This window comes from Panthera uncia, chromosome X, assembly GCF_023721935.1.
Source record: "Panthera uncia isolate 11264 chromosome X, Puncia_PCG_1.0, whole genome shotgun sequence".
In the NCBI taxonomy this organism is placed as follows: Eukaryota; Metazoa; Chordata; class Mammalia; order Carnivora; family Felidae; genus Panthera; species Panthera uncia.
This window is the reverse complement of record NC_064817.1, coordinates 41,566,164-41,581,649: the sequence shown is the minus strand read 5'-3', so window position 1 is coordinate 41,581,649 and position 15,486 is coordinate 41,566,164. Positions and strand designations below refer to the sequence as shown.

Here is a 15,486-nt window from a genome sequence, read left to right as displayed (position 1 = left end):
TGTTTGTTTCAGCCAAAACCTGATTATAGGCCCCTGACCTCCCTTTTCTTAGAGCATTTCTTTAGAAAACCTATCATTGTAAATCCTTTCTCTGTTACTTTGAGATATATCTTCTACAACCCAGAAATATTTTTCTCAAGGACCTAGGAGCCATCCCTTTGAAAGGTAATTATCAAGAAAGATAGGACCCCTGTCTCCTAATCTCTGTGAAAGGATAGGAGCCTAACTTCGATAAGTACCAGTTAGCAAACACAGTTGCCCTAATCACATTGATCACCCCCCCCCCACACACACACACACACGTTTCCCTCAGCATTTTTTCCTTTAGCACACCCCAACATTTAAAAAGCCTTCTGCCTCTTGTTTCAGTGGAGTTGAGCTCTGTTCACTGGAAGATTCTATTCCTTACTGCAGTAGTCTGAATAAAATCTGTCTTGCCACTCTTAACAAATGTCCAGTTCTGTTTCTTTTTGATGTCATAAACTAACAAGATTGAAATTGTACATCAGGGTTAGGCAAGACATGCAGTCTCAGGGGTAACAAGAAGAAATTGAAGTAGAATCAAGAATACAAAACTCTATTATTTAGGGGATCATCTCGACTTATAATTAGTTCAGATGCATTTATTCACATGTATGAGGTTAAAGTGGAAACATATGGAGGAAGGAGAGGAAAAAAGATGAGACTTGGGCACAGTGTGAGCCATTTGGTTATGGACTAATGTTGTGAAACTGAGGCTAACCTAAAGGCACCTCAAAGTCTAATGGATAATCCTTTAAAGAATATGGTAGCCAGAAATCCAGCACGAGCCATATAATGAAAAAGAGTAAGTGGGGCTCAGGTCCTTTCATAACTTAAAAAGTCTGTGCAAGGCTGACCCTGTCCTAAGTAGACTAGCCTTTTTTTCTTAGAAAATTATGTCTCATGATGAAGGTTAGAGTTTGCTAGGCATGCATACTCCTAAGAATAAAGCTCCCATTTTTGTGCTGTCACTGTTCTCCATAGAAACAGTGATGTCATTAAGTAGGAGTTCTGGGGCCAGCTGGTGGGGAAGGCTTTAGGAGAGTATGGAGGGTTGAGGAAAGAAGCAACATCCTGTGTCAGACTAGAAGGGTCATCACAGCATCCAAATTAACAAGAAAAAAATCATCCCAAGGTCCTGTGAAACAGCCTACTCTAGTACTACCAAGGTAGGGGCATTTTCTAACTTCTCCTTGTTTTAATATAATTTATTGTCAAATTGGCTAACATACAGTGTATACAGTGTGCTCTTGGCTTTTGGGGTAGATTCTTGTGGTTCATCGCTTACATACAACACCTAGCACTCATCCCAACAAGTGCCATCCTCAATGCCCATCACCCATTTTTCCCTCTGACTTCTTTTTGACTAGCTAAGGGGGTGTCTTCGTGGTGAGGTGAAATCACAGAAGCTATTAAGGCAGCCTCCAACTTTCTATTTTTATACTTTTATTCAGGATATCCAGAAAGGACTTCAACATTTTTTTGTTTCTACATAAATCCAAAGATCTCTTGCCACATAACTCTGAATCTCTAGTGGGAAACCCAAAGAGAAATAAGCTAAGATGTGAAAATTAATAGTTTTTTATTCATTAAGGCTGGTGGTAATTCTCTATGTGAAAAATACAGACCCCCACCAAACAGGTAACTAATATGATTAGATTGTTCTGGAAACAAGAAGAGGAAAGAGAATGGAAGTCTCAAGGGATTGTGAGCTGGACAAAATGTGAAATAAATATGTGTACCTTCCTAGAGAGAACAGAAAAGGGTTGTTGTACAGCAGACAGCCTCATGTGCTTTTGATGTGAAGGGCTACTGAGTTTGCCAGATTGCCACACCTTTGCTGAGGTTGCTAGTCTCAGGCATTGTGACCCAACCAATTATGTTGTCACACCCCCGGGTCAAAGGCAGCAGGGAAAAGCCTGGCCCATCAGTCTCATCCAACAGCTGACTGGGGTGGCAGCCAGCCGCAAGTGCCCAAGAACTTGGCACTGCCCACTTCCATCTAAAGGGGCACATCTCCCTTCTGGGTGGCACAGTTTCAGCGAAAAGCCTAAAATAACTTCATTATCAAGGTAATGAGTTCACAAATTTTATTTTTTTACAATTCTTTTGGATTTGGACTAAGGCTATATCCAAATCATATGAGGGACCTCTATGACTTTCCTTCTTTTTTCCTATGCTAGTCATCTCTAGTTTTTTTAGAAAAGAAACTCCCTCTTATGAGTGGGTGTGGGAAGCCCTTTCCTAAAACTTTTTCAGGGGTGTGTAGACATTCTTGAAGTGAGAGCCCGAAAAGATCTGGGGGCGGGCAGTTGGGAATGGCAAAGGGTAGAAATGCAGTATCGTGTGAAAAGATAACCATCAGAGGATAGCTGTTATAAAAATGTTGAGAGAGAGAGAGAGGGAAGGAAGGAGGAAAGAGGAGGGCAAGGGAGGGAGGGAAGAAGGAGAGAGGAGGGCAGGGGAGAGAGGGGAGGGAGGGAAGAGAGGGGATGGCAGGGGAGGGAGGGAGGGAAGGAGAGAGGAGAGGAGGGAAGGAGAGAGGAAGGGAGGGGAGGGAAGGACAAAGGAGGGGAGGGAAGGAGAGAGAAGGGGAGGGAAGGAGAGAGAAGGGGAGGTAAGGGAGGGGAAGGAAGGAGGAGAGAGGAGGGCAGGGGTGAGGGAGGGAAGGATGGAGAAAGAGAGGAAGATAAGTAGGGAAGGAGGGAGAGGAAAGGAAGAAGGGAGGGGGGGAAGAAGAGTAAAGAGAGGGAGGGGAGGGAGGTAGAGGTTAAAAGGTTCTAAGTTTTTAAGGGAGTTGGGGAAAAGGAATTCAACTGCCCTCTAATAACTTGGCAAAAAGGCTTCTCTTGTTAAATTTTAAAAAGAAATCAAATTCAAGCTCCAGAAACCAAAACAATTCTACTGAGCTCTTAACTGTGTCTTCCTGAACATAGATCTGAGGTCTTACATAGCAAAAATCAATCAGTGGCCTCTGCCATTTCCTTTTTACTTTTAGTTCCAGGCCAGGGTGGGAGGTGGTGGGAGGTGGGGGGTTGGAAGAAGTTGGCAGAGATTCTTTTTTCTTTCAAAAATAAAATTAAACTTGGCCTATGGGATCAGGGTCTGGTCTTCCCTCAGACATCTGTCTTTTGGTTATACTTACAGCTATTAGGAAGTTTTCTCAGCATTCATAAACTTGTTTTATGTTGGAATCTTCTATGTTGTTTTGATTAAAAGGGCTATTTATTTACTCTACTGGTGTTGACCCTAATCTTTTCCAATGGCCCTATGTAATAAGTATTACAGCTATTTACCTAATTTCATTTTCTTTGATGTAATGAGAAAGACTCTGGTTGAACTGGAGTTAGCTAAAATTCAGTTAAAGAGGATGAGATGAGCTTTATTCTTTGAGGTAACCTAGAGTGGGTAAACAGAAGTGGAGACACATGAGATCTAGTAGAGTTGGGTAGAAGTAAATCATTAAATTTAATTCCTAAAGTCCCTAGACCTCCTTTAAATTTGCTTCTCAGACTGCCATTTTTCCTGACTTGTTTCTCACAAATTAATATGATACTCCCATGATTCCAAATACTTGATGTAGGAAGTCTAAATTAAAGGAGACTATGGACTGTGCTAAATGATCCTGATTATCAAGTTCAAACATTTCATAGTTCCTTCCCCCATTGCTCACCCTTCCAGTTCCTAGTCTAAACCTAATTGAAACATACAGATGGGTTTCAGGAAGCCCTTCAGAGATTCTTACCCAAACTCAGCCAGTTTCTAAAAGCATATATATAGTTATATAGTTATATAGCTTAGATAGTTATATAGTTATATATGGCTTTTAGAAACTGGCTGAGTATATATATATACATATATATATATATAGTTATATAGTTATATAGCTATATAGTTATATAGTTATATATTCAGATTTCTTTCCCTTCTCTTTACAGATGTCTGATGATATTGACTGGTTACATAGCCGCAGGGGCGTGTGCAAGGTTGATCTCTACAGCCCAAAAGGACAGCAAGATCAGGACCGGAAAGTCGTAAGTATAAAATTACCCCTACCAAGGAGTGGAAAGGATCAGTGTAGGAATATAGATATATTGGAGCCCAGGATAGACTAATGGACAGTGATACTGTGATGTCTCCAAGCAACCAAGCTCAACGACACAAGGACAAAGGGAGAGTCAGGACCAGGAGTGATGTAAAGGACCTGGGGCTGGAAGGTTAGGGGGGAGTCTGAGGGGGAGGGAGAAGTGGTGGTTGCCTAGTTACCAGCCCTTATTACCTAACACTTCTGAAGTCACAATGTCATCTAGCTACCAGTCAGTTACACTAAAGTGGGACTCCCTCAGGAGGGCAAAATACTTCATGCTCTGTTTCCCAAACTTCAAGTGATTTGCATAGTACTTCACATTTTTTTATCTTGTTCCAGCACCACTCATACTATTATTTACTTAATACATATTTCTGCTATGTTTTTAAAAATTAATTTAAAATTCAAATACATTTAAAAATTACCATCACCCTAAGCATTATTGTCTGTAATACCACAGGTTCGATGTTTTAGTATGTATTTTCCAAATAAACAACAGCAAGTACACCTATTACATACAAACATCTATTTACGTACCACCTAAAATATTCTATATCATCAGTAGTAAAAATACCACATTTGGGGAACACTATAGCAGAAAGTGCTGTAAACTGGGAATCAATTAGAATCAACTTCTAATGAAAGTTCCACCTTTGAGTTTGTGTCGGTTGGGCAAGCCACCTCTCTTCTCAGTTTTCTTAATAAATGTGGATATTATATTTTGGGCTTCTGTCTGACAGGTAGGTATTCTCATTTATGAACTACAGGAATGCTTAGATTCTGTCTGCCTAGTAATAATCATATTAACATCTATGGAGTACTTACTGTGTACCGGCACTCTGCTAAAAGCTTTACATTCAGTATCTTAATTAGTCCTCACAAGAATCCTATAAGGTAAGTGCTATTGTCATCTCTCAGAAAGAAATTACAGTCTTTAGAGTTTTTCTAAATTCACCCTCCTAATTTGATACAGATATGCTTTGTCGATGTGTCTACCTTGAATGTGGAAGGTAAAGATCCTAAGGTGGGTATTCTCTGCTCCCCTCCCTTGGAATGGGTGGGAAACTGCTGAGTGGGTTTTATCAGCCACAGCATGAGAAAAGCGAAAGGCTATAGCAGAGCGTGGAAAGGTGGAGGAGATTCAAATGGAAGGTCATTGTTCTTGTGAGCTCAGGATCCCTGGTTCAGAATTTACTGTCACTCTAGATACCAAATCTCATTTTAGAAGCCACTTAAGTTGTTGGTAGGGCTGAAAGAATTAACACATAGAAAATAGCATGTCAGAAGCGAAATTAAAAAAAAAACCTGTCCAAAAGTTTGATGATTAACAGAATATGATTCCTGAGACTGACAGCTTTGTGAATACCTTCTGTGGGGCTTGGGAAAGGGGAGTAGTAATTTGTGGAGGGAACTTTATCATTCTTCAAAGACTAGAGAGCACTACAGTCCTACCTCTCCTTCAGAAAGAAAAGCATAATAGGAGACATAACATTCATACTTTGAAGTGGTAGCCTAGGAGGGCAGCCTAGAGAAGTCTCAAAAACCAACTGTTCATAAAAATCTTATCCCTTAATTCCATAGGATACTGCTGGTTCCAGTTCAGAAGGTGACTTAAACCTGGGGAATCTAGAAGAAAAAGAGATTATTGTCATCAAGGATACTGAGAAGCAAGACCAGTCTAAGGTATACTTAGTCTCTGAGCTCACCCTTTCTAATTCTTAGGTCTAATTCTTAGACCTGAATGCTGAGTCTGAGGACTCTGGTTCACAGATAGTAAGATAATTATTGTCAAACATGCCCATAAATTTGAATACTATGACATTCTAGAGAACACAGTCCTAAGTTCAGAGTAACGGTAAGTTCAATGCTCAGGTATCTAACAATGGCACTAATCACAAAGGCTCATAATGCCCTTTCCTGATTTCAGGTACGTACTCCAAACATAACTTTGCTATTCTTATCCTAATTAGGATGTGGGCTTATAAGCAAGATCCTTTGCATTATTCTTTGCTGGCTTGTAATAGACTTGTGTGCCCCACATTGCCCAGAGACCAAGAAGGAAGAATGAGGATATGGAGCAGAGAGAATCCACAACAACCAAGAACTGTAGTTGCCTTGTTCCTACCCTGTTGTCCAAGAGATTACCTAGGCTATTGGATAGCATAAAGTTAGAAACAATTAGAATTGTATGCCCCTGTCACATATAGAATCCTTTTGTTTTTGTGTAAGGATTATATCTGTTGGGCCTCTGGTTTGGGGTAGGCATTAGAGTACATGACAAGTCATCCCCACAGTCCTACAAGCTCAGAGCGGCTGGTATTGGCACAGGATATTTGGCTTTAGTGCAAAACAGTCAAATATTTCTTGTTCTATGTTCCTAGGCTCATGTTATAATGAGAAACATCATTTCTGGCCCCCCAGGCACCTTTTGAATGATGAGTGTAACCCCTAAGGAAGGAAAAGCCAGTTGCAAAATATTCTCTAAATAGTTTTGAGTTCAGTTGGGGGTGGCCAACTCAATTTTGGAGCCTCAAGAAAGGGATAAATTATACCTGGTGTTTATTTTTAAAAGAGCAGCCCATATTTCCTACACACAAGGCAGATACCCTTGATTGTATCAAGCCCATTTGCAAAAATTGAACTTATCATGACCTCACGTTTCCAGGAATTCCATGAAAAGACAGGAGATGAAGCAATCAAAGGGGCAAAGAGGGCCATGGCACTTAGCACTGAGTAGAAAAAGTATATAATACATATACACATACCCAGACATGGGCATACACAGTCACAAGCATATAAATCTACACAAAGTGACATATACATTGATACATACATCTATATACATTAACAAAAAGGAATTTATACAAGCAATGACATACTCATGCCTGGCTACCTGTGACATTGACAAACACACATAAGCACTAATCTAACAAATTTATGTATTTGACCTATTCATAAACAGTGATATACAGTCATACAGAGTCAGATACCTTGGCACGCCCACATGTGACACACATAAACATCCACATATATATATATATCCATGCACACTATGCATAAACATATACTCACACACATTAACACCCATAACCCTTGATCAAAACATTGGTGACCATACAGACTCAGGTATAAGCATACACACCTATAAATATACTTCATGTTGATACACACCCATACAAACTTAAACAAAATGATACATAGTCACTAACTCTCTTTGAATGCATTGATACACACATCCATACAAATGCAATAACATCCCCACTCATGTATTCACACACAAACGCAAATGCGAGGGTGTGTGTACTAATACACACTCTCACGCACTGACTTAGCATATAAATAGAGCATAAGTGATACCCAATTTATTGACAGACTACATAGTCATTATTCAATCACCTATTTCCACACAGTCATATTTTAACATACACATATTAATATAGTATGCATTAATTATACATGAATATATTAATGAGTGTGTATGTTACTATGTGAATGTATGCAGTAATATACACAAATGCATTTATGGCTGCATGATACATGCTACTGGATTTATATCATAAATATATGCATATCATTCAAATTGGCACTTGCTTATTTACATATTCTCAGATACACTGACATACACACTCTCATGTTTACATTCCCACACATGTACAACATATACACAGTAACATGCACATGTGGCAGTGGGTATCGATGTCAACATATTACACATCCTTATACCTACTCAAACATGTGCACTGACATACACATATACACACACATATACACACGCACATCTTCACACACAATACAGTCTGACACATTCTCACATCTATTGAAATGTTCACACTTATGAATTGCTATATTAATATGCATATGCACACAATGGATACATGGATACATTTTTGACACATATTGAGATAAGCACACATACACAGATGAAATTGGCAAATATATTGCTAACAATCAGGTGTAGTTAAGTGTACCAATGTATATACTCTGATCTTTTGTGGCTGCCACTTGTGTTTGAACATGTATTAATGGTTATAATTGTATGTTAAGTTCCCATGCAAATTCTAAAGGCCAAATCCCTAATCTGTGTGGTTTAGAAGATATATCTTCTAAATAAAATGAGCGAAAGAAGTACCCTACCCAAACTCTTATGGATAGGTGTTCTTCTTTTTTTAGACGGAGGGATCTGTGTGTCTTTTCAAACAAGCTCCCTCTGATCCCATATGTGTCCTCAATTGGCTTCTGAATGACCTCCAGAAGTATGCCTTGGGCTTCCAGCATGCACTGAGCCCCTCAGCCTCTAGCTGTAAACACAAAGTAGGAGACACAGAAGACAAAAATCACAAATTACCCTCTGAGAACTGCTACAGCGTCTATGCCGACCAACTAAACATAGATTATTTGGCCAACGGACCTCAACGGCTATGTCTAGAAACTACAGCAGCCAAAAACACCAACAATAACCAGAGTCCTTCCACTCCTCCAGCCAAATCTCCTAGCAATCAGAGGGCAGTTATTTCCCCTGATGGCGAATGTTCTATGGATGACCTTTCCTTCTATGTCAACCGACTATCTTCTCTGGTAATCCAGATGGCTCGTAAGGAAATCAAGGAGAAGTTGGAAGGTGGAAGCAAGTGCCTTCATCATTCTATCTATTCATCCCCCGGGGAAAAGGGTAAAAACAGCCCTCGAAGTGCTGTGAGGAAGATCGCTTCTGAAATGGCCCATGATGCTGTGGAACTGACCTCTGAAGAAATGCGGGGCACTGGGGAGGAGTGCAGGGAAGGTGGCCAGAAAACCTTTCTGTATAGTGAATTGTCCAACAAGAACAAGGGTGGTGACAAACAGATGTGTCAAAGAGACAGCAAAGAATTTGCAGATTCTATCAGCAAAGGGCTCATGGTTTATGCAAATCAGGTGGCATCTGACATGATTGTCTCTGTTATGAAGACCTTGAAAATACATAGCTCTGGGAAGCAAGTTCCAGCCTGTGTGGTCCTGAAGAGGGTGTTGTTAAAACACACCAAAGAAATTGTGTCTGATTTGATTGATTCCTGCATGAAGAACCTGCATAATATCACTGGGGTCCTGATGACTGACTCAGACTTTGTCTCAGCGGTCAAGAGGAATCTGTTCAACCACGGAAAACAAAATGCTGCAGATATCATGGAAGCCATGCTGAAGCGTCTGGTCAGTGCTCTTCTTGGGGAGAAGAAGGAGACTAAATCACAGAGTCTGTCATATGCATCCTTGAAAGCTGGGTCCCATGATCCCAAATGCAAAAACCAAAGTCTTGAATTCTCAGCTATGAAAGCTGAGATGAAGGGGAAGGACAAAGGCAAGATGAAACCAGAGCAGTGCAAGTCATTGACCAGTGCCGAGAAAGTCGGTGAACACATCCTCAAGGAGGGCCTGACCATGTGGAACCAAAAGCAAGGAAACCAAGGCAAGATGCCTGGCAAAGCATGTGCCAATATGGAGGAAAATAGAGAAAAGATCAGCCCTTCCACAGATTCGCTGGCAGAGGACTTGATTGTGTCTGCCCTTATGTTGATCCAGTACCATCTGACCCAGCAGGCCAAAGGCAAAGATGCATTAGAAGACGAGTGTCCTAGTTCCACCATGGGCTATATGACTCAGAGTGCCCAATATGAAAAGTGTGCAAGTGGCCAAAGCGCCAAGGCACTTCCAATGAAACGTCTAGAATCTCGTGAAGCTCCTGGACCATCCACCTCTCTAAAGGAAAATCAACAGCTGGACTCCCAGAAGCTCGATATGTCAAACATTGTTTTAACGCTGATCCAGAAACTGCTTAGTGAAAGCCCCTTCAACTGTGATGACCCATGTGAAGGTGAGAACAAGCGTTCTGAGCCCAGAACAAGCAAAGCAGTTTCCATGTCTAAGAGACCTGACAGACGGGAAGAAAAATACCAGGACAATCAAGAACTTGACTCTACCACTGGCATGAAGCAAGTGAACCGCCAATTTATAGATCAACTGGTAGAATCTGTGATGAAGCTGTGCCTTATCATGGCTAAGTATAGTAATAACAGGGCAGCCCTTGCTGAGTTGGAAGAACAAGCAGCCTTGGCAAACAACCCCAATTACCAGGTTGGTGGCTCCAGATACAGTCATGATGGTGCGATGCCACAGACCCATCAACACTCAACTGGGCCTGAAGTCATAGTTAATAATCAGTGCTCAACCAGTAACTTGCAGAAACAGCTCCAGGCTGTCCTGCAGTGGATTGCAGCCTCCCAATTTAACGTGCCCATGTTGTACTTCATGGGAGATGATGATGGACAACTGGAGAAGGTAAGCAATGCAATAGACACAAGAAGAAAAGAGGGTTGGGATTGGCAGGGGCAGGGAGGCAGCATTGTACTTAGAACCCAAGAGCAGCCCAATTTTTTTCCAAGCCTGTTCTTTACTGTGCACTTCATGAATTACTTTCATTTTGTAAAAAGACAGAAGTGGTGAATCATTAAGTGGGGCTCTGGATATCTCAAGGCCTGTGCACTTCTACAAGAGGAGGAGAGTAAAATTAGCTCATTTTATCAGTGATCCTTTCAACAAACTATTTGGTAACACATCGGGGAACAATTTTTGAGTCATGTTTTGAGTTTGAAGGCCCTCAAAGGATTAGAGACAGAAAAAAAAAAGAAAAAGGGAGCTACGGAGCTCCTTCCCAAACTCACGGGTCCTGCATGTGTCCCAAGAGTACTTGCCTCCTTAAATTTTTTGCCCTACGCACCTCACTTACTTCATCCTAGTCTTGGTCTTGCCTTCCAGTCTCATACCAGCATTCATACACATACTGCTTCTCTCTCCTCTCTCTCTCTCTCACACACACACACACACACACACACACACATCTCACAGCTGTGTTTCCTACATTAGATGGGTTCAAGAGAAATAAAACACTGAACCAAAATTATTTTCAGTCCAAGACCAGGAGATTGTCTCTACTTCCAATCACATACTTTTTCAGGGAAGCTGGGGAATGGCAACCCCTAACACTGACCTAGCAATCATCACAGACTAATTGAAGGATCTAGCACCTATCAGAAGTATTTGGTGAACACAATTGATTCCAGAGTTTGTTTTCTGAAGCTCAAAAAGAAAGTCCTGTGGCATTTTGATCTATGTCATTAGAGGAGGGCTGAGGTAAAAGGAAAGCCATGTCAGAAGCCTCCAGTCCTGCATCTGTGTCAGACTTTAATCCTAGAATCATGGCTCACTTTATCCATCTAGGTCCCTTCTCCAAAAGCATCATGTGACTCAAGCTACCTCTGCTCTCTCCACAGCTTCCCGAAGTTTCAGCTAAGGCAGCAGAGAAGGGGTACAGTGTAGGAGATCTTCTTCACGAGGTCATGAAGTTTGCCAAGGAACGACAACTGGATGAAGCCGTGGGAAACATGGCTAAGAAACAACTGCTAGACTGGTTGCTCACTAACCTGTGAGCTAACAACTCCTTTGACTCCTCTCCTTTACTCCCCTAGCAGCATTCCATCCCAGCCTGAACATCTCCACCATCAGGCCAGTGAACTGCACACCACATGATTGTATTTCCTAATACATCCGAGCAGTTGGACTGTGCAAATACAGGGTGTCCAAAAGCTGGGCAATAACATGAATAAAAAAAATTTAAAAAAACGTGTAATTGTTTTCTTGATCAGATAGACCTGACGCAAGGTAGGAGAATGGGTTTAATTCCAAGGACCTGGTGATACAGTGTTGGACATGTGTCCAGTTCTCACCCTGGCTTCTTTTCTGAGCACCCAAGACCCAGGGCTATAACATATGTCCCAAGTCCCCAAGCAACCTGGTTTGTCCAAATCTCAGTATACAATCTCTTTAGAGTTTCTTCACCTGTGGTCTCCCTATTTCTCTCAGAATTTCATAACTAACTTGATAATTCCTCTTCTAATCCCAAGGATGCAACCTTCTTGGGTTTTGTTAAGATTTTGAAGATGGGCTATCTTACATGAAATCTAACTGAAGAAAGAAAGTATATTACCCATGGACATTGCTCCCCCTTGCCTCACACACACCCTCACTGTTTACTGCACATGGATAGATACTATCCAGAACTACAATGGGATCTGATCCTCCCCTACATGTGAATAAAGCTTTCTTAGAAGTCATTTACTTCAATTGATGAGATTTCCTGGTCTTCCATCAGTCTGAGAGAAAATCTTTCTGAGAATAAAGCTACAGGATGGTAAATTCATAGCCACCCTATGTGAATCCCAACGTCTCTTTTGAGACCAGCGCTAAATCCTCAGATTGGCTGCATGCTTCTCAGAGGTCAATCATAATGCTAGAATTCATTACAAGTAAGATCAAGACTGGGGTTTCGGTTCTGTGGTCCTCTGTTAGCTAGTTTGCTGTGGCACGCTCTGGTGCCTTTGAGATGCTGTGGCTTACTTACAAGTGCAGGATGTGACATCCTTCGGATTCAGAAGTCAATACTTTTGCCTCTTACTAGTCACATGGCTTTATAGAGTCACCTAGACCCAGCTTGTTTATCTGTAAAGTATAGCTAAAAATTACCTTCACTGTTTAGAGGTTCAAGTAGAGAAATGGATGGGAAGATGCTTTGCACAGGAGAATCTTGTTACAAGTGTAGCTATATGAAGGAAGTTGTACCCTGCAAAGCCCATCTAACACGGTTTCAAGTGCTATTGATATGCTTTCAAACTGAAAGCAAGGTTCTCTGAGTAGGGGACCCACAGAGGCACTTTTTAGGGGAGGTAAGAGGCACAGAGGCAAACATTGCCAACTTCTCCACAATGTCTGGACCAGTTAGAAGTAAAGACAGGCCTCTTCAAAGCAGGACTTTTGAAACTCCCCAATTCATACGAAAGCTAATCAAACCTTTTCCAGTCACACCCGCCCCATGAAAAAGCTTTGGAGTTGAGCTACCACAGATCCTTCTCCTTCTCCTTGAAGAAAATCCTTAATAAACAAATCCTGGGACCAGGGCTGGATTTCTGATGACTCAATCCTCCTTGAGCACAGCTGGGTCCTATAGTAGTTTACTTCCTTGATTAGCTTGGCTCTTCACTTGCTCCTGATTTTTATTATCAGCCGGCCTTGGGGATTCCTTGGAACATGGAAATAGAGCAAAGGAAGTTATATGTTCTGCTAAATGAGGGGAGTTGGGGCAAACAGTCTCTAAGGACCCTTCCAGTTCTGACATTTGAGGATTCTAAGAAAGTGTTTCTCTTCCATAATTTCTCAAGGAAACTTGTGTGGATGAGGTAAGATTAGGGTGAGGAAACTTGATTTTTGCCAGAGCTGACAGACTCCAGCAGAAAGAAATGCTTTGGACCACAGAGGGCCCTGACAAGGGTCTGGAGGAGCTCAACAGTCCTTGGGATTTATTCCTGGAGGGTGAGGCCCTGGCCTTTCACCTCTAAATGGAGAAGTGATCCCAGGCACCCTATTGGCAATGTGGCCATGCTCAATGGCAGCAGTTGAAAATAGACAAGGACTTTGGCTGAGCAGAGAGCCCCACATGTAGTAGTAAAGGGATGATAGAAGCAGAAGGAGGATTACCTGAGCATCTCCTGGTGGGTGATGAACTGGCTTGAAATATCTGACAGTTGTAGTGTCTCTGAACATCAGGCTTTCATTTCAAATGGAAGTTGTGAGCAAACATCATCCGGAAAGTTATAGCAGGGCCAAGACTAGGTTGAGGTGAGGTGAGCGAGGCACTTGCCTCAGGGACAAAATTTAAGGGGGAAACCAAAATCTCAGTAATCAAAATAAACGTTTTAATGCACTATTTTGAAAAATTGAAATTAATGACCCCCAAATCCATGCTGAACAAAATATCAAAAATTGTAACAGGGAGGATCAGTAACAGTGCCATACCAAACGATAATGGAGCATGAGGTAAAAGGAAAAATTGGTAAGACTGACTTTACGGGAGTAACACTTCCTGGGAGATTTCCAAGGCAATAGAGAATGTATTGCCCCAAAACCCATATCAGTACAAAAAAGCAACAAGGAATTAAGTCCCTGCTTTAAAAACTCAGGAAGAGAACAAACAACAGATCAAACAAGTTTGGGAAAAGAGAAATAAAATTTGGATCAAGGAGGACTAAACAAAGAAAACAAAGTTTCACTTAAACCTTAAAAAATTCAGGGGTGAGGAGAGGGGTGTTTCAGGGTTTTCTCCCTTGCTTAACCTGAGAGTACATTGTTGCAAACAAAAGCTCGTATTATTTTAATTCTGGTTAAAGACAGGAATCACATAAGATTTTCCCTGTTAAAATTCTATAAAATAGTTCTATAATGAAGGAAGAAAAATAAGTAAAAAGTACAAATATAAGAGAGGGAGAAATAAAAATGCCACTTCTCCATAAGATATATTTATTCATCCATGAAAAGCATATTCCCAAATACCAGAGGTAATGAATGAGTTTTGCAAAGGTATAGGATAAAAGATACTTGTGAGTTGTAAGAATCTGCTATCAACTAAAATAATTCCAGCTGCTTTCTCCCCAGGCACTTAGAGACATGTTCCCCAGCAATAAAGTGTCTGTGTTGTCAGAACATGAAAAAAAATCTGAAAGAATCTGTCAAATTTCTATATCCTAGAGCCACCCAGCCGAAAAGGGGAGAGTCTAATTGCCACCGTGACAATAATATTAAACACTTGGTAATTAAGGAAGGCAAGAAATGACATTTACAGAGCACTTACTGAGTGCCAGACAGGCCTAGTGCTTTAATTTGTTCAAACACCTCATAAAACGGTTTCCTATTAGACGTTTTTACAGATGAGAAATTAGGGACTCAGGTTTAAAGCCCTCCTTCTAGGCCATATGACCAGTAAGTGGGAGAGTTGGGATTCAAATCCAGGCTTGCCTCATGTAAAATACAATGTTGTTTCCATTCTATCACACTCTCAGAGTCCATGTTTACTAAAAAACAAACTATAAAACATGAATGAGAAAAACTAATGGAAAACAGATAAATAGGAAAATAGACCACGCTCCTGACTAGTTAAAAAACTAAATAAAGCATCACTCTTTAATTCAACATATAAGTCTCCTATAAGGCCAATTTAAATCTTCATGGGATAGTCTCAAAGCACCTCCCCCAAGATATTTATTTATTGCAAAGGCAAAAATCGTAACTTTACAACAGATGAGGCCATCAGTGACACCTTAATTAGGTGATCAAAGTTGACATCATCAGTAAAGATATATTGATATCGTGTACCTCCTGATAAGATGTCATGAGAAGGATGCATACCTCTGTGCCATTCTTGCCAAAAACCCCTAACCCCAGTCTACTCATGAGAAACCATCAGATAAACCCAAACTGAGGGACCTTTGTAAATACCTGACCAGAACTGACTGCAAAGGATC

General features: G+C 41.0%; 1 protein-coding gene across 3 annotated transcripts; it reads left to right on the top strand.

The window, feature by feature from the left end:
- The first annotated feature begins 1,050 nt into the window (after positions 1–1,050).
- Positions 1,051–11,752, top strand: AKAP4 (A-kinase anchoring protein 4). Of its 3 annotated transcripts, none has more exons than XM_049643847.1 (6): positions 1,051–1,190; positions 3,960–4,055; positions 5,082–5,132; positions 5,690–5,791; positions 8,279–10,417; positions 11,410–11,752. In XM_049643847.1, the coding sequence occupies exons 2-6, from the start codon at positions 3,960–3,962 to the stop codon at positions 11,563–11,565; spliced, it is 2,544 nt and encodes an 847-aa protein (XP_049499804.1). In that variant the 5' UTR covers positions 1,051–1,190; the 3' UTR covers positions 11,566–11,752. The 3 variants fall into 3 exon arrangements, with proteins under 3 accessions (XP_049499804.1, XP_049499803.1, XP_049499805.1); XM_049643846.1 differs by lacking the exon at positions 1,051–1,190 and adding an exon at positions 1,950–2,093 and having other exon boundaries at positions 11,410–11,751; XM_049643848.1 differs by lacking the exons at positions 1,051–1,190; positions 5,082–5,132 and adding an exon at positions 1,950–2,093.
- Positions 11,753–15,486: the final 3,734 nt, after the last annotated feature.

What these genes read in the sequence shown, in the direction of transcription:
- AKAP4 (XM_049643847.1), top strand. Translation starts at nt 3,960, where the DNA reads ATGTCTGATGATATTGACTGGTTACATAGCCGCAGGGGCGTGTGCAAG. An exon ending in AAGATCAGGACCGGAAAGTC is followed by an intron (nt 4,056 to 5,081) that starts GTAAGTATAAAA and finishes AATTTGATACAG; the next exon opens with ATATGCTTTGTCGATGTGTC. An exon ending in TGGAAGGTAAAGATCCTAAG is followed by an intron (nt 5,133 to 5,689) that starts GTGGGTATTCTC and finishes TTAATTCCATAG; the next exon opens with GATACTGCTGGTTCCAGTTC.